Below are 21,067 nucleotides of genomic sequence, written 5' to 3'. Positions count from 1 at the left end.
GAGCTCATCACACTATAAATCATAAGGAAATATACCTGCAGAGTAGGTGACATCATCCCAGCAGCTATTAAAATCTAGATATTTTGTAGTTATTTATTTTTGGGGCATTCATCTATGCATATGTGTCTTTTTCTCATTCCAGAGCGGAGAAAATTAGAAATGACTAGGAATACACACACTGAGTAATATTTTCCTCATTAATGTGCAAAAGAGGTGATGAAGATTAGTGACTTATCACTCTGTTAACATCCCCTGATGGAAGCAGAATTATGAAATATGCCCCCTGCTGCTAGTCTTGTAAGGGCCTGGAAATGTCAGTCAGGGTATGGTAAGTATTTCAGGTAATGGTAGGATTTTCTTTTTCTCTGTTTTGGTCTTGGTAAAGTAATCATGCTGTATATCTACCCAATAAACAGCTATAAGTCTTGGTGTGAAAGATTTGATACACATTTGAGTGAGCTAAATTTTTTTTATTCTGGATGATCAAGTATAATCAGCAAAATATTAACTGTACAGTGAGAAGTAAGCATTAGTAAAAATACAAAGTGCTCTAAATACACTTAGCCATTCTTCCATCTGTATCTTTATTTTTGATGAGGGCTCTAGTAAAATATCTTCTGAATAGTTATCAAAATCCACAATGCAAATTGTATCAAATAATATAATGAATAATATGCAAAAATACAAGCCCTTTTTCCTCTACGATTAGTAATTTTAATAGGAGAATTGACTGAGTATTGTGTCCAATTGTCAAGATCTGAAGAAAACAAAATGGAAAACATATTTTTTCAGGCATCATTGACTTGCCTGCACATGCACTTTGAATACATTTTTAAATACAAATGAAAGATGTATAATTAAAGTACCCTGTACCCTACAAGGATTTTGATAACTTTTTTTTTTTTTTTTTTAAGTTTGGAGTTCTTAAGTGGAGGTAATACTAGAAAGAATGAAACAATTGGTAAATTGCAATATAACATGCAGATTGGGAAACAAATGGTATTATGCAAGAGAGTTCAGTTTGCAAATAAATTATCTATTTAAAACATGGAAACACACACCAAGGTTTTGAAGATAACTTGTTCTGGGGCTTTTGAGTATCTAATGTGGAATGCAAGTTTCCTGTAGTTTAAACTCTAAAAGCATTCCTGAAACATCATAGTTCAGGTGTGAAGCCTCAAGTACATTAACCATTTTAATATTTCATCGGTTTATTTAAACTAAATAGAAAGCATAAGATATTTTACTGGTTCGAGTGGGTTGGCAACTGAAATAACTTTTAATGATGTAATGCAAACTTGTAAATCATTTTCAGTGAGGGCCTAGTTCAGCACAACTTTTATGTAATATACTAAATTGCTGGCATAGCTTTAAAATTTGTAATACTTGGAGATCATGAAAATTAGAACAGAATCCATATGTACACAGGAGAAGTAGCTGAAAATATGGATTCAGGCTTAAAGTTTTTATAGATACGTTGTAGTCTTTAAACCAAAAATTGTGTCTGATAAGTGTTAAACCAATGCACATGTAAACGTTAAAAAGAATGAAATGGAAGTACACCACAGAAATGCAATGTTAAAGTTATGTGGTACGCTTTGTGGTAGTGTAATTTCTCACAAAAACTGTTTTTATGGTGAAGTATAGGGAAGATACTGCCATACCATAGGTATATGAGAAGTAAATGTGATTATTGACTATTTTAACTAGGCAGGGATATTGTATTATTGACGAGCCAGTCAAAAAATTATTCATTTTCTGTGCAAGGACTTTCAGTTAAGGCATCCAAGCATCTTTGAAATGATGCTTAATCCCCTGGCTTTATTATTGCTTATATATGTAGATTTCCATCATAGCATAGGTATCAAAAGAAACGAATCATACTGTTTCCATGGGACTAAAACAGGGAAATTTTAGGGAGAAAAAAGAAAAGGTGGAAAATAAACATACATCTGTTGTGAATCTGGATTGACTCAGGTTAAATAATGATGCCTGCCTTCATCAAATTGCCATAGAAAAATATGAACTGATCATAATTGCAGTACAATAAAATTTCGTCCTCTTGCTTTGGTATGCTCTTGAGTACAATAAAATCTTTGGCTAAAATAAACTGAATTCATATTTTTAAGCTTTCTCTTTGACAGTAAGGAGAATATTCTCAAATGGTGCAAATTGGCATCACTTTGCTGACTTTAACAAAGTTAGGATAGTTTACACCACCATAACAGTGGTCCTCAAATATGACTGTCTGATTTTATTGTACTATGCATATTGCAAATATGCGAACTGCACACTAGAAAGAAATGTTCAAGAATCTTACTTACATTCTGATAAATAGTCAGGAAGATGGTGCTTTTAGCCTCCAAAGTGAAATACCGACTACAAAAGTCCTGAAGCGGAGAAATTGTGCGCTGGTTCATTCGGGTCAATTTTATATGATCTCTTTTGCCATAAATCGTAAGTTAAAAAAAAAAAAAAGAAGAAAAAAAAGAAGAAAAAAAACAACAAAAAACACAAAGCGAATGCAAATATTAGCCCATATATGAAAATATAAATGATGTTCCAAACTGTGTTGGCTCCAGATGTTTTTATGAGTTAAACAGTTTACTGTTTTCATATTTAAAACATTCTATTTTTTCACTTGATGTTATAAGCTTTGGGCAAACTTGCTGGCATTGATTTAAGTTACGCTTTTGTACCATATGTAGGTCAAACACACATTCTAAAAAGATACAATATGAGCAAGAATCTGATCATTTATATTGGGAGGTGATAGCTGCTTACACTTTATTCAGTAATTATTGCACTGAGAAGCTTCGCACAGAAGCTTTCTTTGACTGAAAAATCATACATTTTTACAAAGGATGATATCATGTAACCATAATTATTCGATAGCTCCATACAGAAACTTTTTGGATTATTCCAGTTAACGTCTGAAGTTTTTTATTTGCCTCAACATTAGTTGCCTATATTGTTTAAAATGAAAGCATAAAGCTCTGTCGAGATTTGTATTTCCAGTTCTTGCGTGCTTAAAAGCGCTTATTGAAGAAGTAATAAGAACACTTGATGCGGAACTTGTGTACTTATTAAGGGACTCAATAGCCAAAGGAAATACAGTTCCGAATATTCAGATCTAATTATGAAGCTGATGGCAAAGACTTAGTCATGCCATTGTAACTTCGTTATTGTGTTCTTTTTATTTTTATTTTTATTTTTATTTTATTTCTTCACCTTTTGGACCCTCTCCTACCTCTCCCTAAATGTGCTATTTGGCTCTGTGTCTTATTTCTCTTGGAAACCTAATCTTTCTCCCTCCCCCTCGCACCCTCTCGCTTTCTTCATTGTGCTTCACTTATTTCACTTTTTTATCTTGCGCGAGAAATCCTGTGCGGCCATCCCCTAGAATAAAAAAAAAAAAAAAAAAAAAAAAAAGAGAGAGAGAGAGAAAGAGAAAAAGAAAAAAAAAAAAAAAAGGCACTTTTATTCTGCCTTGGGTTGGGGACTTCCCCGGCCCCTTCGCAGCTGTGGCGGTGTCAGGGCTTCAGCGACGGCTGCCCTTGCAGGAGGAGTCCTTGCATTCCTGCCCCCCGGCCCCAGCCGGGCCCCGGCCCCGGCCCCCCCGACGGCGCCTGGCCCCCGTGTCCGGGGCGGGCGGGCCGAGAGCAACAGGTTGGCGAGCCGCGCCGGGGCGCGCCGCGCACGCCGGTCCCCGCGGAGGGGAGCGGACAGGAGCGCAGCGGCCGCCGGGGGGGCCGCGCCCGCCGCTCCCGCGCCCACCTGGGGCCGCCCCCGCCGGCGGCTGCCCCTATGCCGCCACCGGCACGGAGACGGGCCAGGGCCAGCGGAGCCGCTGCGGGCGGCGTGCCGGTGGCCGTGCGCCGGTCGTCGCTTCGAGGTACTGCCGGCTGGCCGGGGGCACCGCCACCCCTGCGCTCGCAGCCCGGCGGGTTCGCAAAAGCAAGGGGTAGTTCAGCCATTGAGTTTTCTTTGTACTCCTTGCTTTTAATATTAGAGCACATATTGAAACGATAAACACAATGAAAAGCACAAAATATTTCATCAGTGTTGTAACTGTATATTTCCTTTATTCTGAAGAAATATCAAGTTTTGAACAGTACACAGAGGCAGCAACTTCTGCTTTGGACGCAACTCTCTTTTTAAAGACCGCGTTGTTACAGTTAAAACTAAAGACAATTCTTAAAAAGCATTAGATGTCAGAAAAGGGGGGAAAATCTTACCGTCGAAAGACTGCTGCAGGTTCCAGCTCAGTCTGAAACTGCAGGGAAAAGTGGAGCAGCTGCTGAACAAAAGTTTTAGATTTTTTTTTTTAGAAAGTCTGCAAAACTAATTTCCCACAAAATAGGACTCAATTTCCGTTTAAGAAACTAGCTCTTGCAAATCTCATACAATTCCTGATTTTTTCCAATAGCAATTCAAATTCATTTTATCTTTCGCACATGGACCCAAGAATTTAGACTTAAATTGCATGAGCGCAATGGCCTTTTTTCTTTCTTTCTTTTTCTTTCTTTTTTCTTTCCTTTTTTTTTTTTTTTTTCTCCTAAGTTTGGTTTTCAGGGAGGAGGAGGAAGGTAGAGCGAGGAGGAAGGGCCAAAGACCACAGCGTTACGGCAGTGGGCACCTCTTTGGTCAGCGATCAAGAAACGCGTTATCCTAATTTAAACCAGTTTACAGCCTTCTTCGTGGCTACTGTTAATTCCAATGCAGACATATTAAGAAAAGAAAGATAAACCAAACCCAGGCTCTCTAGGTTGTCTCTCTTGAGACACTAAAGTCCGCAACGAAGCAAATGAAGACACAGCGACGGGAAGTTAGGCGGGCTGCTTTTTTGGACGGGAAGGGGGCAAGAAAGGAGCCTTGTCTTTCTCCGACCACATTTGGCGGCTCGTTGAGCGCCGGCGATTTTCTTGCGGCCCCAGCCGCAGGGGGTCGGCGGCCTGCGGCCCCCATGGCCGGGTGCGGGGGGCGTGCGTGCGGCCGGGTCCGCGCTGCGGGGCCCGGGGGCAGCGCGGGGGCAGCACGGGGGCAGCGCACGGAGCCGGCCGCGCAGCGCCCAGGTGCGCCGGGCGCGCAGGTGAGGCTGCAGCCAGGCGCCCTGCCTGCACCCCCGGGGAGAAGGGGCCGTGCGAGCCCCGCACTTCGCCCCGCGGGAGGTGCCTCAATTCTTTGTCGCTCCCCTCTTCCCTGGGTGTGGGGGGGACACACGCGGTGGCACCCCGGGCGGTGACCCGGTGGCCCTTCCATCCCTCCTCGCCCTCTCCCCGCCCGTGGGGGGGCGCGGGCGGCCCCGGGACGGCCCGTGGGGGAGGCGGACGGGGGGCGTGCTCCCCGCGGGCAGGGAGGGAGAGGCGGGCTGTGCCCCCGCGGAGCCCCCATGGAGCCGGCCCCCGCCCCCCCCCCCGCCGCTGCCGCGGGCGCCCTGGGCGCGGGTGCGCAGCGCTGCCGCCCGCTGACGGAGCGGATCGGCGCGGGGACGGCGCTGGCGTTTTGGAGGGAGTTTGCATGTGGTCAGTGCTGTGTTGCTAAGCCAGCCCCCAGCTCACATTACACACTACTGTATTTATAACCTCTCGGAGCCGTTTCCCCCTTCGAGCAGTTCTCTGGGACCACCTTCTATTGGCTTCAACCTCTCCCACTTCTTGACATCTGAGCAGCTCTGAGAAAGGCTCATCTAGGTCCGAGTGTTTATGCAGCGGAGACTGGCCGCTAGGGCTAAAGACCTGGATTATCTGAGCTCAGCTGCCTGCTGCAAAGTCTGTCGTTGCCGTTTTGGAAAAAAAAATCCCAACCCCGACCTGTTTACAGTGAAAGTTGACAAAGGGTGGTGAAGTTGGATCCTTCCTAAACTCTCCTGCCTGGAACCTGAGACTTGCATGCCATGGATCACACACTCTTTGGCTGCCTGCGCAGCCCCCATGCCACTGCGCAGAGCTTGCACCCTTTCTCCCAGTCTTCTCTTGCCCTGCATGGAAGATCTGACCACATGTCCTACCCTGATCTGTCTTCTTCTTCTTCCTCTTGCATAATAGCGGGATACCCCAATGAGGAGGGCATGTTTGCCAGCCAGCATCATAGGGGGCACCACCACCACCACCATCACCACCACCACCACCACCAGCAACAGCAGCACCAGGCTTTGCAGACGAACTGGCACATTCCTCAGATGTCGTCTCCTCCCGCCGCGGCCAGGCACAGCCTCTGCCTTCAGCCCGACTCAGGAGGACCCCCGGAGCTGGGCAGCAGCCCCCCCGTCCTGTGTTCAAACTCTTCCAGCCTGGGCACTAACACCCCCACGGGGGCAGCGTGTGCGCCAGGGGACTATGGCAGGCAGGCTCTGTCCCCGGTGGAAACAGAGAAGAGGGCCGGCAAAAGGAAAAGCGACAGCTCAGGTAACGGCTCACGCTTTCCCCTGCGGGGTGGGCGGCGGGTGTCGGGGGGAGCTGCGCTGCCGGGCCCCGGGTGTCCCGGCTCCGCTCGGCCCGGCTCGGCTCGGCACGGTCCCGGCGGTGCTCTCGCCTCCCGGTGCCACCGGACTGCTGGCTCGCTGCTTCCCTCAACCGCGCTCTCGGGATGTCCATCACGAAAGCGAGCTTTCTTAGGGCTGGGGAGGTGCGTGGGGGGGAATAAAAAGGAAAAATCCAGCACGTGATAGAGCATGAAACGAAGGTGGCGGTGGTGGTGGTGGTGGTGGGGAGAGTTTCCTACAGTCAAGGAGAGAAGCGGTTGTAGTTTTGGTGAGGATTTGAGCATCTGGTCCCGCGCCCCCCTCCCCCTGCCCGGTACGCCGCTTCTGCTGCAAACTTCGGAGCCCAGCGCTCTCCTTCCCCTCCGCCCCTTCCCCGCCGAGCTGCCGGCAGCTCCGAGGCGATTGCACAACGGTTGGGAACTCTCTGGGAAGCGGGGCTCCGTGACAAGAGTTCGTGCCTCGCTGTCCTGTAGGAGTTGGCTGTGCGCGCAATGAAGTGCTCGGCGTGGAATGGGCAAACGCTGGGGTCTGTAAAGCAAACGGGGGAGTTGGAGTTGCAGAAAGCTACTTCACTTCAAATTGGTGGTGCCGGGGGCGAAGGGAAGGAAGGAGCTGTTTGACTTTTAAATAAAACACTGCAATTCTTGCTTAAAGACGAGCTGAAGCCCTGTAGACCCTTAATAATTCCAGGGGGGGTGGAGGGTGTCTGCATCTCTAAGCGTGCAAAAACCTTTCTAAGCATGCAAAAACCTTGATATAATCCCTGCTTCTAAAACAGCGAAGCCTGTCAAAGTCCCGCTCTGACAAAAGACACTCCGCGAAGGCGATGCGATTGATGGCACTTCCGTCAGAGCACACATAAACTGAAAGGTCATCAAAAATATACCGAGACAGGCAGTAGGCACTTGAAAAAGAGAGGACTCAACATTTTGAAAACTCAAGAGCGGGCGTAGCAAACCATTTGTTATCAAGGAAGAGAAAGTGAAAAGCTGCTCCAGACAGTTACAAAGTTCACTATAGAAACTGTGACCTTTTTCACTTGAAATGTTGTGAGTTTGGTAAAGTGGTAAGCAATAAAAATTATTTTAAAAATTAACCCTGGAGGATGCTATTGCTTTGATCACTGTCCATTACATTAATAAATATTTACAGTAATTCAGGATGGGCTTAACTGGGTTTTATCTTATGTAGCTGGGCTGAAAACTTCCAAGATTAAAAGCCGTATTTTGTCGAACACTGGTGGCGAGCTCTATCATTGCATCTTCATTACATTGTATGAAATAAAATGAACTCTTGGATTTTGTGAGGCATATAAGGAATACTAAAACTTGCGTCCCCAATGCTACTGAAAAGAACTGGATGCCAGTTAGTGTAAGGATTTATTGTATTTGTCAGTGTATTTAAAGCTGAAGGAAAAAGAAGGAAATGGGTCCCTTTCACCGTCAGGGAAGTATCTGTATGGGTTTCTGTTTATTTAGTTTTGCAATGCAAACCGAAAAAACAGTGGGAAATGTCACAGACCTTACCCTGAATTGACTGGAGCCTTCCATTGGATTTAGTGGACAAGAGCTGGAGCCTCTAGTCATGATTATGCTTACATTGCACTGTACTACGAACCTCACTTTCTAAGACTTTCTGAAGCTCAAGGCAGGTAACTATTGTTTCCTCCCTTCCAATAAGAAAAAGTATATTATGTCTATTCACATAATTAGGAATCCCTTGAACTGAAAATAGGCATCTTTTGACAACAACGGGGTATCTGTAGTATCTTTGTTTTTTCTTCAGGAAAAGACTGAATTTTGGACTGAATATTTAACCCCACCCCTTTATTAATCCTGAACGCTCATGCTAGATATTTAATGTCCTCTTAATGCATGGCAGCAAGAACTAATTTTATGTCACTGCAGTTCTGTATTTGTAGTCAATAATTGCCCCTCATTTGTCATAAAATCAAACCCTTTATTTCTCACTAATCTGCTTTTTAAACAAATTGCCATATTTTAAAGAATTTCATCCACTCCCTCCTCACATTTTGGAGACAGATTCATCCCACTTGCAACTACTTCAATAGGCATTTGTGTAAAATCCTTAACAGTAAATAACTAAGAAGCAAAGAGAGACTGTTTAAGTTTCAGTGCTAGCATTCTGAGACAATTATTAATGCTTCTGCTTATTTACAGATATATTTCCTCTTCTCAAGCATAATCACATAGAGCCACAGAATGTCCAGTGACTTCTTGAGCACTGAATCTCTTCCATATTTCAAAAATGAATTAACCTTAGGCTGCCCCTTTCTTGCAGTACTTTGCTTTCACTCCTGAATGTTGATCAGGAATGTTGATTCATAAAACTGAGTTTATGGGTAGTTTAAAGAAAGAGTGAAACGCGAATAATACTCGTATCATTTATATCCCAAATTAATAACTGTTGCTTAGCCATATAGATGCTGTGAATATTTATGGTAAGAGGTGCCCATTTTTGCTTTTTTGTTAGGATGGCGGAAATGTAATTTTTTTAACAATGAAAAAGATTTTGGATGATGGGCTGTGTGTTTGTTCCCGTGCTTGCTCTTTTTCCCTGAAATTCACGTATTGCAGGGAATGCGAAGATAGAGACAATGTTTGTGCTGTGCTTTGTTATACTTTTTGTTTGGGATCAAGGAAGCAAGGTGAGATGTGCTTTTGTAGTAGCTTTATATAAGCTGTCTGACTTACAGTTTTCTTTTGCTCTAACCCAGGTTTTAAGCAGTTCGGGAAGTACCCGTTGAAGATATTGAGTAGGCTGCTACAGAACAGGGTGAAATTGCCAGCTGTTCTTGTTACAAAGGACTGGGAAATGCTGCTTACTTAGCTATCAACTCCTGTACACTACAGCTGTCGGGGTCTCCGTGTTTTGTAGTCACTCTCTCATTATCTTGAGGACATTCCTTTCAACCTGCGTAGGCCCAGCAGTGGGTTAGTAAACATGCAGACGAGCTGGGGAGGGATGCACTCAGATATGTAGACGTTTGCATTTTGCAGTGAACAATGTCGTCTGCAACCTTGCCTTCCTAATTCAGCTCTCATTATGGCAAGGATGTAGGAGGAAAGAGACGATAGCAAATCTGAGGATAGGTTGCAAATACACTTATTTTAAAATGCACTAATAGTCAGGATTATCTGTGTGCTAAAGAGGTGCGGATGAAAACCATGTTGAGTGCATAAAAAACATACTTGGAGCGCATTGTTACTTTGTGGTATGCGTTGTTTTTTACAGAATATTTTGGAGTTTTTTAATTTTTCCCCTTCATATTAGTTGCCCATGACTTTTGAGGCCATTCTATTTTAATTATTTTATTATTTTATTTTATTTTGAGTAGGTTTTGATTCTCAGAAGATACAGAAAACATCAGATGCAAAATTAATACTACAATGGTCTCAGTTGGCTTACTTCAGTCCAAGTTTTAAGAAAACTCCACTCAGGAGAAAAGCCCATATAGAAATGTAATTTAAGTTTATGGAGAAATATGAAAAGAAAGTGAATGTGGTAGTCTTAAGGAAACCTAAAATGCTATGGAAATAAAAAAAATAGTACTAAGCTGAAAAGATTAGGGAGTGGGTGAATACCATTAAAAGAGTTCTTTTAAGATCTACAACTATCCAAACATGTATATCGTGACAGATAAATATATGTTAAAAATAAATTTGATTCCAGTAAGTTAAAGTATAATGTAATTAAACACACCCCCACGCACAATTTTATTTATTTATTTATTTAGTCAGTTTGACATAGAAAAATATTTCTATATGGCATAGTTTTCCAATGAAAGGCTAGTAGGTAATAACATCTATTCATATTTTTGACTGTATTTACAATAATATCACGTAGAAACATTGCTGTTAAACGTACAAAAACATTTCAGGATTCCAGTGTTTCAATAGCTGTTCTGCTGTTTGTTTTTTTTTTTTTTCCATTGACAAATCACATGAAAAGTAAACAATACTTTTTCTCCAGTGTTTTAACATCTTTTATAACCTTCCTATTTTCAGCAAGCAAGCAGTAAAAGTTACATCTCCAGAGAATTTATTTTAAGCACATCTAAATATCATAAATCATATATAGTTGTTTGAAAGGGTCTCTGAAAAACGGGTCATTTTGATAAATGATTATAAATACTCTGAAATCATTGGTTTTGAGGACTTTTGATTGGTTTCTGAAACACATCAATAAGAAAAATGAGCTGCACACTTGTAGTCAAAAAGAACTGTGTAACTGATTCATCAATGTGTCTGTACTTTTCAGCATGGTTGTAAACGGAAGCAGGAAAAAATACATAATAAAGCACAGTTTTTCTGGAAAGAGTTAATTTGTTTGGTATCCAGTATCAAAAGTGCCACTTGCCATTATAAAACAAAACAAAACAAAACACAAAAACAACAAACCCCAAACTATAGATTTCATAAATGAAGCAAATTCCAATTTGGTGAATAGTAATCAGCTATCCTAGTGATTTTTCTAGGAGAAAATTAATAAGGCTGCTTGCTTAGCAAACATTGGGCTACAATAGTGGTGGTACTTGCTGGATCGTGTAACTGATGAAAATTTGCAATATATTCATGTTGCTCTCAAGAAATACAATCAATAATTTTTCTAGAACTGTAAAAATTTAAATCCCTATTCTACTGACATATTCACAGAAATTCTTGCCCATAGCCAAAGTAATTTTGTGTGGACAGAAATAAGTATGGGCTCTAATTATATATTTCTGTCTGTTTGTATATATTATTCAGTAGGATTTACACTCCCCCCTCACCTTTAGAAACATCTGGGTCTCAATCTAGCAGTTCACTGGAGCACAAATATTTTTTTGTGAGACATTCTATTGACTCTAGTGCAACTACTTAAGTGCTGAAGGTTTTTTAAGCCATTGGAGCTTAATGCTGCTACTCTGGTTTGAATCTTTGGCACAAAAATATAACTTCATGTTATTCTTTTATTATTTGGTATTAAGCAATGTCAAGCATCCCAGTCTTCAAAGCAAAGTCACTGAGGGCTCTGGATGAGTAAGAAATGTGGTGCTAGAACCAAATGCAGAAAGAGATATGCACGCGTGTATTAATGATCCAATTGGTATGGCAATGTTTGGAGAACTGAAAATTTCACTAAATCTTATTCAAGAAATCATGACTGTACTTACTTTTTAACACTTTTATTCTATTGTTTTATAGTAGGGAAAGTACAATGTTTTCTAATTCTTGCAAATATTTACTGATAAAATATTAGGATTGTCTGATAATTTGATCATTGCCAATTCAGCATTATATATATACATAAAATGAATTTTAATTTCATTCATTTTAGCACCCTAGGGCAAAATTTAACCTAACATGTTTAGCGTAGCTTCTCTAGTATTTTGCTTAGTAAGTAATCAAATTCTGGATTTTTTTTGTGTAGTCATTTGTTTGTTCTCAGACTTGTTTCCCTTTTCAGATGTACTAATTATTTAATAAATTGTTTTTAATTGAGACTGTTAATCTGCATACAGTTTGCCATTTGTAAACATTCATTCTTTAGTGATGTGATGACTCAACATGCTGTAGCTTTGAAGTTCTCAAGAGTTGGACTGGTTTCTGTGTCTAGAAATTTAAGGGAAGGTGGCAACATTATCTTTGCTGCTGTCCGGTAATAAACTGATATTGCTCACAGGATTATTGCTTTCTGCAAATGCGATGCTACATGACAGCATGAATGGTCACTGTAGCATGTTTCTTTCAGTAGTGAAATGTATTCTACCCAGGAAGTTTTGCTGGGCTATGAAAAGGAAGCAAACTATATCTGGTTTCATCCACTACATCCATGAAATTTAAATCCATCAGTTAAATGCAGTATTGGTGGAGTTGGGTTCAATCCTTTTCTTCTTATTATTTTTTTCCTATTCTGTCCTTGTTCTAATACGTTTAAGAATGCCACTTGAAAGGAAAGTCATATTTTAAAAATATAAATGCTTACACATGTCACTAATAAGGTTTCTAACTAAAATAGTGTGGTGTTAAAGAAGTTTGATAAATGGTGCTTGAAACTACTTCATTACATCAGTCCACAGCTGGGCACTGAACCTAGCCTTCGGACCTGTCTCGATCCTGTGCCCTATCCTTTTATGTCTATTTCCCCAGTCTATACAATGTAAATGCCAGTACTTTCCTTCCATTTGTTAAGTACTGCAAGCTTTTATTAACAAAAATACTTCTGAGTGTGTGCGCGCGCTTTTTTTAGGAGGCTTTAAAGACTTACAGGTCTGCATCATCATTTCTAAAGTACTGCTGGTGGCAGGGTACAGCTACGAGCAACACGGGGGATAGCCACCTCACAGAAAAAGCTTTCTTTCCTTTACTCAGCAGTCACTGACATCACCTTTACCAGCACAAGTTTGCTGTGGCTGCATAGGTGTGCGTAGCAAGATGTCATTTTACTTCTGGGGTCTGTATCTGGGGTCTCTGATGGCTAGACGGCTACTTTTCTGCTGTATTCTATGAATTCAAAAATAGCCTGATGGGATTATGGTGGATGTACACAGTCCATTTCTGTATGTATCTGAAGTATATGAATCAAAAAAAAAAAAAAGTTACTGAAGTAAGTTATTTATGCTAAGTGAAATTTCCCCTTGGAAGAAACTGATGACAAAACTCCCGCTGATTTTTGTAGGGCCACACTTTAAGATGTGTGTGATAAATTTAATTTAGCTTGGGTGGAGGAGGTAGACCAGTTAGTTGTGCTTGTGCTTATGCTTTTTGTGATCAACTATGTGGTATGTGCTTCCAAGAACAGAGGCAAACAGAACAAATGAATGTTAATTAAAAAAAAAAAAAAAAGACTGTTGCCATGGGTCTTAGGTTTCTAGTGGGGTGGAAATACATTTGTTGTTCTTATTAATATATTACAAAATATGTGCTCTTTGAGAAGTTCACTTAGTCTATATCCATTTAAAATAATACTTTTATAGATAAAAAATTAAATTTAAATCAAGGTGATGTTGTTCAATCTTTACTATTAAATATATGTATATGTAACATCACTTGCAGAGAGTTACGTTGTTATATCCTAGCATTCACTGAGTGATGTAGAGAAGAAAAAAATCATTTATGTAATGAGACAAAATAGTAGACAATGTTGCCATACACGAGGAGCTGCTTCTAAATGTTCAAATAAACATCTTGGGCTGTCAAAAATCTACTAATGTTAACATAAGTGATATTAAAGGTGCAACATTCATTGTTGATTAGGGAGGATGCCCTTCATTTTGAGATCTTGTACCTATAGAAGACAGTAACATACCTCCTATTTGGAACATGGGCTTACTTTTCATACAGAATCCTGAATTTTACAAATAATTTTAGGGGACAGTTATTTGACTGGAAGTCATGCATATTACCATGCATATTAAATAAGAATGTGATTGTATATCAGAAGAAAAATCAGAAATCACATTTGGAAACTGGCTATTTAGTATTTTGTTGTTTAATGGTGAATGAAATAATCCAGTACTACAGTATCTGAAATCACTGGACCCATTTGCTAATCACCTAGAAAAAACCAACAGTCTAAACTTTGCATTGAAAATTACTTGTGTTTGAACAAGCCTTGCAATGATAGAAATACGGGCCCTTAAAATGCATGAACAGAAGAAAACATACATGAAAACATAATACTTGCTTGAAAGAGAAGTTATTTTGTATTTGAACTTATGTTTCCTTTTATCTTTCTTTTCAACAAATGAAATATAATAATTGACTAAACAGCAAAAGAAACAAGTCTGAAAGGAATGAGGCAAATCTTTCATTTATAATGGAAGGGCACAGTTTTACTAAACCAATAAAATCCAGTGAATTATGAAACCTTAACTGGAAGCCAAGTAATCCTTCCTTCCTTCCTTCCTTCCTTCCTTCCTTCCTTCCTTCCTTCCTTCCTTCCTTCCTTCCTTCCTTCCTTCCTTCCTTCCTTCCTTCCTTCCTTCCTTCCTTCCTTCCTTCCTTCCTTCCTTCCTTCCTTCCTTCCTTCCTTTTTTTTTCTTTCTTCCTTCCTTCCTTTTTCTTTCTCTCTTTCTCTTTCTTTCTTTCTTTCTTTCTTTCTTTCTTTCTTTCTTTCTTTCTTTCTTTCTTTCTTTCTTTCTTTCTTTCTTTCTTTCTTTCTTTCTTTCTTTCTTTCTTTCTTTCTTTCTTTCTTTCTTTCTTTCTTTCTTTCTTTCTTTCTTTCTTTCTTTCTTTCTTTCTTTCTTTCTTTTCTCTTTCTTTCTTTCTTTCTTTCTTTCTTTCTTTCTTTCTTTCTTTCTTTCTTTCTTTCTTTCTTTCTTTCTTTCTTTCTTTCTTTTTCTTTTTCTTTCTCTCTCTCTCCTTTCCTTCCTTCCTTCCTTCCTTCCTTCCTTCCTTCCTTCCTTCCTTCCTTCCTTCCTTCCTTCCTTCCTTCCTTCCTTCCTTCCTTCCTTCCTTCCTTCCTTCCTTCCTTCCTTCCTTCCTTCCTTCCTTCTTCTTCTTCTTCGTTTTCTTCCTTTTCTTTCCCTTTCCTCTTTTTTATAAAACTGTTTCTTGTACTAGAGAAAAATTGGTTGATTGAACATTATTTTATAGCAAATAGGATATGAAAAACTAAAACTGAAACAGATTATGGCAAGCTTTTAAAGGTCCTTCTTCCTTCTGCATTCTCTTAGATCTATAACAACTTTATATATTTTTTTATTTTTAACAAGTGAGCCCAAACAAATGCTGCTGTACATAAATTGTGTTAGATGCATTTCAGAGTCCTTTGCCACTATTATGAATTTTAATTCTTTGACTGCAATGCCAGTATGCGTTTAATTTTGGATGTTGGGAGATGAATAAAAATCTGTGTGTACTGACATTGAAACTAACTCCTGATAGGAGCCAGGGCTTCACATCAGGTGTACTTGCATTGCATTGATACAAACACACATGAAGTTAGGTGGATGTTTACATGTTTCATTGAACTGGGGGCATTAGTCACTCAAATTTACCAAGCAGGATAAAAAAAAAAAATGGTTTCCTACTTTGGCCCTTCTAAATATAGATACTAAAAATCTGTTGGACATATGTGGACTGACAGTATAACTGTGAAGCGAGTGGAGTGAACAGTGGGGTTTTCTACCTGCCAAACAAAAAATGGCATATCCTAGAGGAGTGCAGTGTATGGTGAATGTGCACAGGGGCTTCTTTGGAAGGAAGGGGGTTCTGCAGGGTGAGTGAAGCTTGTCCGGCATGTGGGTCTCAGTTGCTTTTCAAGCCTTTAATTTTCTTCCAGCTGGTGTAGAATACTGGAATGCTGTAGGCCCCATTCCTTTGCTTTTGAAAAAGTGAAACCTACTTGTTAAAATGTGCTTTTTACTGTAAAAAGAATGATAGGGACAGTGACTAAATATCTCCCAAATTCTCAAAAATATCAACTTGTTTAACTTTTTAAGAAAAAACTGAAGTGAGATGCTTTGGTAAACTATACAATGACATATTTTTTGAGTCTTTGGTATGCTGAGCTGGTAAAAATGGTGTGAATGGAAGACTATGTGGCTGTGGATATGTTGACCGCTTGAAGACACGATATAAAGCCTTGTGTTTACAATGCCAAACAACATTTTCTGTCAGAAGAAAACAGCAGTTTAATGTGGGTTAAGGCATATTTACTCCTTTCAAACTGATATTTTTTGAACTAGACTTTAAAATCTAATAGTCTGTGAAGTGATTAGCACTCTCACCTTGCACGGATTTAGGGAGCACTGAGAATGTTGCAAGCCGTTTGCGCTTTGGGGTTACTAACTGCATGCAATTCACTTAAGTGACATAGTAGTATAAGTTTATTTTTATTTTTTTCCTTTTTATTTTTTCCCCTATATTCTTGTTTTGGGAGTACCACAATGACCTCAAGCACCAGCTGTGTACTAAGTTCTCTGTGTTCCTAAGGACATTAGAACAATAAATACTAATGGTCTCACCCCCAGCTCCCCCCCCCCCGTCTCTCTCTGTCCCTCTCTCTCCTTTTTTGTTTTTATTTTTTAAAGATGTATGTTTCTGAAGGAGTGTGCCTGCACATCCTTTCAATCTCCATTTATGCTTGCAGAAAGAATGCTCACTTTATTGCAAAACAAAAAATGTCACCTTTTTCCAGATTTCCATTAGAAGTAATTTACAGTACATCTAATAAAATGTACTGTAAGATGCACTAATAAGATGTACTTACATCTAGTAAGATACAGTAATTTACAAACCACAGTGATCTGCTAAATAAAACTGTACTTTTAGGTAATGTTAGTTTGTTAGGCAAGGCAAGATAAGCCAGTTATGGATCAGTGGAGCAGAGTCAGATGAAAATAAGAGGCTTCGTTAGCAGCTGTCCACAAGGCAATGCAAATCTGCAGCATTATATTTTCTCGTATTATTACCACTTTTATTTACATGATTTTCTAATCAGTCCTATTATTGGGCCAATAAAGAGCGTGACTATTCTGTCCACAGTGTTTGCTTTTATGAAATAATGCATTATTATTAAAAGTAGTAAATAGAACTATTTCAATTATAAATTAAAAGAAAAAAATGATGTGAACAAACACAGGAGAAAAAGAGTGCAAATATTTTAGGTTGGTTTAAATTCTGAAGAAATATGCAGCCAAACTTTCCTGTAGGTTTGGCTTAGCTTTGTGTTTTAATTTTTTTCTTTCACTTGTTCTGACCCCGTCTCTTTTTACACTTCAATACATTGCTACAATTTTATGAGGCAAACAGCTTTATTGCTTTAATACAGAAATCTAGCAGTATTTGAACCTTGTAAAGTTATCTTTATTTCACTGTTTCCAAACTGAAATTTAGATGTGTGGAGAAGGCACCAATTGAGTTTGTAGCCTGCTGGCATGAGAAATATCATGGATTTAACATTTTTGTATTTGCAAACATATCAGGAAAGCTTTGCCAGACATGACACCCAAACAAACACTTTTTTTTGTTTTCTTTTTGGATAGAGATTTTGTGTTTTAAGTACAGAGGCTAAACGGGTCCAGCCATTTTGAAGTATGTTTTATGAACTATAACTTACAGATAGATCCAGTCCTTCAAAGTTCTTAGGAATGCCGTTTCCTTCCTCCTGCACAAGTCCCTCACTGTTTACCAGACGGAGTTCTTTATAATATATGTATATAAATGTGTAGTGATACTCTAACCCTGTCAAAGCTTATGTTACTTAGCTTACTTAACTAAGTTAATTCTGTTGGAATTAACAGTGTAATATTCAAAAACTTAAGCACAAGGCGTGTCGGTTGCTACTCTGTCATTAATTCTTTTGGCTCGATGGTGTGCAGCTAAGACATGTTTGTAGTTACACAACATATGGGTAGATACCATAAAAATATTATTTATGGAGGCTCTGGCTTGCTTTGTGTTTTTCAAGCATGTTTCCACAACTAATTGGTAGTCTTAATTCACACACATACAAACTAAAAGCTGCATCCATGTTAACCTTGAAACACATGGTTGACTTGATTATGTAGATAAATGGAAAGCTTGATGCTGCCCGTATAGTGTAGTCTGGCTGCATGTTATTGCTGGTTTATTAAGTAAAAGGACCATGTTAATACATCAGCAGTCTTACTTCAAAAGGCAGAGGTGAAATCTACACTGAACTAGAAATGTAAGAAACACTGCTCTTACGTGAGGTGTCCATGTGCACGGAACCTTACTTGTTCAGAAGTTACCAGGGACACACACAGACACAGACACACACATAGTCTCTAAATACTTCTGGAATAACATTTCTGCAAGTTTAAGAAAGGCTGGGATGAAGCAGTTTCAGGGAATGTGTAGTGTATTGCACAACAAGCAGATAAAGGAGGTTTCATGAATTTGCCTTTTTACCTTCACTGTCATTTCATTTAATGTCTCCTATTTCCCTCGTCTCCTTAAAGCGTAAAAATTAGCTTTATGAAGTTAAAGCTGGTTTCTCTGTAAAAGAGGACAGTGTTTCCTTTCCCTCCAGGGCAAGAATGTACACACATATGGAAAAAATGCTCACAGCCCAGACCTGGGGGCAGTCACAAAGTACTTTTTTACAGGGACAAGACAACATTGTCCTTGGCTTCCTCAAAATGGGGTGGGGAGCCATGGGCTACTTCTTGTTCAGAACTGAGTGAGAGCTATGGTTTTGGAGATCATTTTGCCACTTGAGCTTGCAATTTGTTTTTATAAATCTCTCTCTCCAATGTGTTTTCATATTGTTTTGCAGATGACTCTTACACCATAAAGCAGAAACTGAATTCTGTTCTTCTGCCCTGATGTTCTGGACTCCTCCTTTACCCCTGCCAAAACCAAAACTGATCAAATGATCCTACATTTTAATCATGCCCTTCTGAAATTCTCTTCCTAGAATCATTCTTCTGGTGCCAGCTTGTACTATCTCAGTACAAGCAATTTCTCTGCAATGCTTTGCCTAACTCCTGCTCACAGGATACTTCTGTTCTCTAATGCTTCTGTTCTCTTATCGCATTCAAGATTGTCTTCTTAAATGTTTTCTTTTCAGTACCCTAAGTGTGTTCATCCTCTGCCCATTTACACTCTTTCTGTGGTACAGCTCACATTAATGAAAGAAACGTTCAGAAGCAATGTTGTGCCATTAACTCACTGGCCCCAAACCATCAGTTGTTTTACTGGGAACATACTTTGGTTAACTGTTGGTCAATCATAGCTTTTCTCTGCATTTATGGTGTATAAGAAAACTTTAAAAGGCTGAAATTTAAAAATAATTAAATACATAAAAAGATACTTCATGTGTTCTCTTCTCTTGAGGTTTTTACTTCATAAGTTTGCACACCATAGAGCAGATTCTGCAAATGGCGGTAGCAGAAATCAAGCATGACCCAGGCACGATGATGCCAATGGTTAATATTTTATACTAGTGATGTAGTCAGTGTCAGCAGAGCCTTATATAAAAAGGGAATACTAAGACAACTGGGTGAAAAAAATGAGTTTAACCACTTTAAAATGTCATTTTTAATTCTAAGATTGTAGTTAATAACAGATTGTGCCAGAAGGAACGTGCTTCAAAGAACATGAAGTCATTTTTTGAAGTGGCCTGTAAACTCTTTAAATGTAGTTGGCGATTTGTCTTTTCACTCTAGTTTCCTGTAAGACGAATTTTGAAAGTAGTAAAATGTATTTTTTAATTCAATTTAATTGGTATAGTAGACGTATATACATTTCTAGTGTGTGTATGCACATGTGTGTGTATCAAATCTAAAATAACAGCAGATGTGGATGAGTCCTCTTGATTTGGCTGGACTAACAGTTGGTTATAGTGTACTAGTTTGTTCCTAAATGTGTTTTTAAAACACTTTGAGGAGGGTGAGAGATCTACAGGCAGGGAGAGAAAAGAGAAGGGACAGGAGTCTTGCTGATACCTTTTGAATGTTTGGGCTTGGCAATTTACAGTTATTTTCAACATCTACATGATATATATATATTATATATACATATATATTTTCAGTGTAATATCAGTGAATAGAGTGCATGGCAAAATTACAGAAGATATTATATCTGAACTCTGGAGGCATAAATTCACATGAGGATCAGATCACAAGATTGGCTGCTTTCCGGCTAGTATCCAGTGGGCTTTTTTCCCAAAAATATCGCAAAAATCACCATACAGTTTGGCGTAACCATTCAGCTCAGTGAAGAGGATTCAGTTCCAGGACTGAAGTAGCCAAAAGAACTAAATGCCAGAATTGAGGTGCATTTACAGTTTAGTACAGAGACGGTTTTACAGCTTTTGTCTCAACTTTTCTTTCCCCTTACTAGGGATAAATCTCTTTGATTTTTTTGTAAGAATTCTATCAACTATATTGAGGGGGGAGGAATAAAACAGTAACCTTAGTATTTGTGACTTTCATACAATCCTAGAAGGCTGTTGTGTCAGCAACTCACATTTCTGCAGCACACATTAGAATCTAATAGACAGTATGTGTGAATATTTCCAAAACTGGTAAACAGATACTTGTCTGATCAAAATTAGGAAAATATTAAACAAAAAAGTTGCAGAATTCTGAAGTGATGGAGTCCTGCTCCCTTCCCCCACCTCCCATCAGCAAGCTGATGTTTCCAGCAACTTCAAAAACAGAAGACTTCTCTGTAATCCTAAATGTACATAAGGAACAGATTAAAGTCCTGATTTGCGAAAAAATTTGAGCATATGCTCAGGAACCATTGACTTCAATGGAAGTTAAACATGTCCTCACACACGCTTCTTGAACTGGAGACTAATAAGGATATTAAAAAGGATCAAGAGGCTGCCCCCCTTCAGGAAATGCTGCAAAACTGTCATAGCTGAAAGCTTTTTTTTTTTTTTTTTTTTTGTCATAATCATACTGACTTTCATCACTACCTTCCTCATCTCACTTCCAGCCTTCACAGAGGGCAGAAAACAACCCTTCTCTCCCTCTCTTTCTCTCCCTTTGCCTGTGGTTCTCTATGCCAGCCTAAGCTTTCTCTGGTCCAAAAAAGAAAGGAACTTAAGATTCTGCAGTGCCCCTTAAGGATGCCCTTATTTCCAGTATAAAGAAAGTGG

The 21,067-nt window shown here is 39.6% G+C and overlaps 1 protein-coding gene and 1 long non-coding RNA gene across 5 annotated transcripts in view; one reads left to right on the top strand and one right to left on the bottom strand.

The window, feature by feature from the left end:
- Positions 1-5,392, bottom strand: part of LOC125183291 (uncharacterized) — a 48,823-nt gene extending 43,431 nt beyond the window's left edge. For all 4 annotated transcript variants that reach the window (XR_007165080.2, XR_010829142.1, XR_010829143.1 and 1 more), the window contains exons 1-2: positions 4,239-5,392; positions 2,325-2,442 (exon numbers count right to left, since the gene is read on the bottom strand). This is a non-coding gene — a long non-coding RNA (uncharacterized lncRNA). The remainder of the gene's footprint in view (positions 1-2,324; positions 2,443-4,238) is intronic.
- A 238-nt stretch (positions 5,393-5,630) lies between these two features.
- Positions 5,631-21,067, top strand: part of MEOX2 (mesenchyme homeobox 2) — a 55,975-nt gene continuing 40,538 nt past the window's right edge. Inside the window, exon 1 of the mRNA XM_013183422.3 lies at positions 5,631-6,407. Coding sequence (XP_013038876.1) covers positions 5,897-6,407 — 511 coding nt within the window. The 5' untranslated portion in view covers positions 5,631-5,896. The remainder of the gene's footprint in view (positions 6,408-21,067) is intronic.

This window comes from Anser cygnoides, chromosome 2, assembly GCF_040182565.1.
Source record: "Anser cygnoides isolate HZ-2024a breed goose chromosome 2, Taihu_goose_T2T_genome, whole genome shotgun sequence".
NCBI lineage: Eukaryota > Metazoa > Chordata > Aves > Anseriformes > Anatidae > Anser > Anser cygnoides.
The sequence above is the reverse complement of the archived record's forward strand: the minus strand, read 5'-3'. Positions and strand labels throughout refer to the sequence as shown.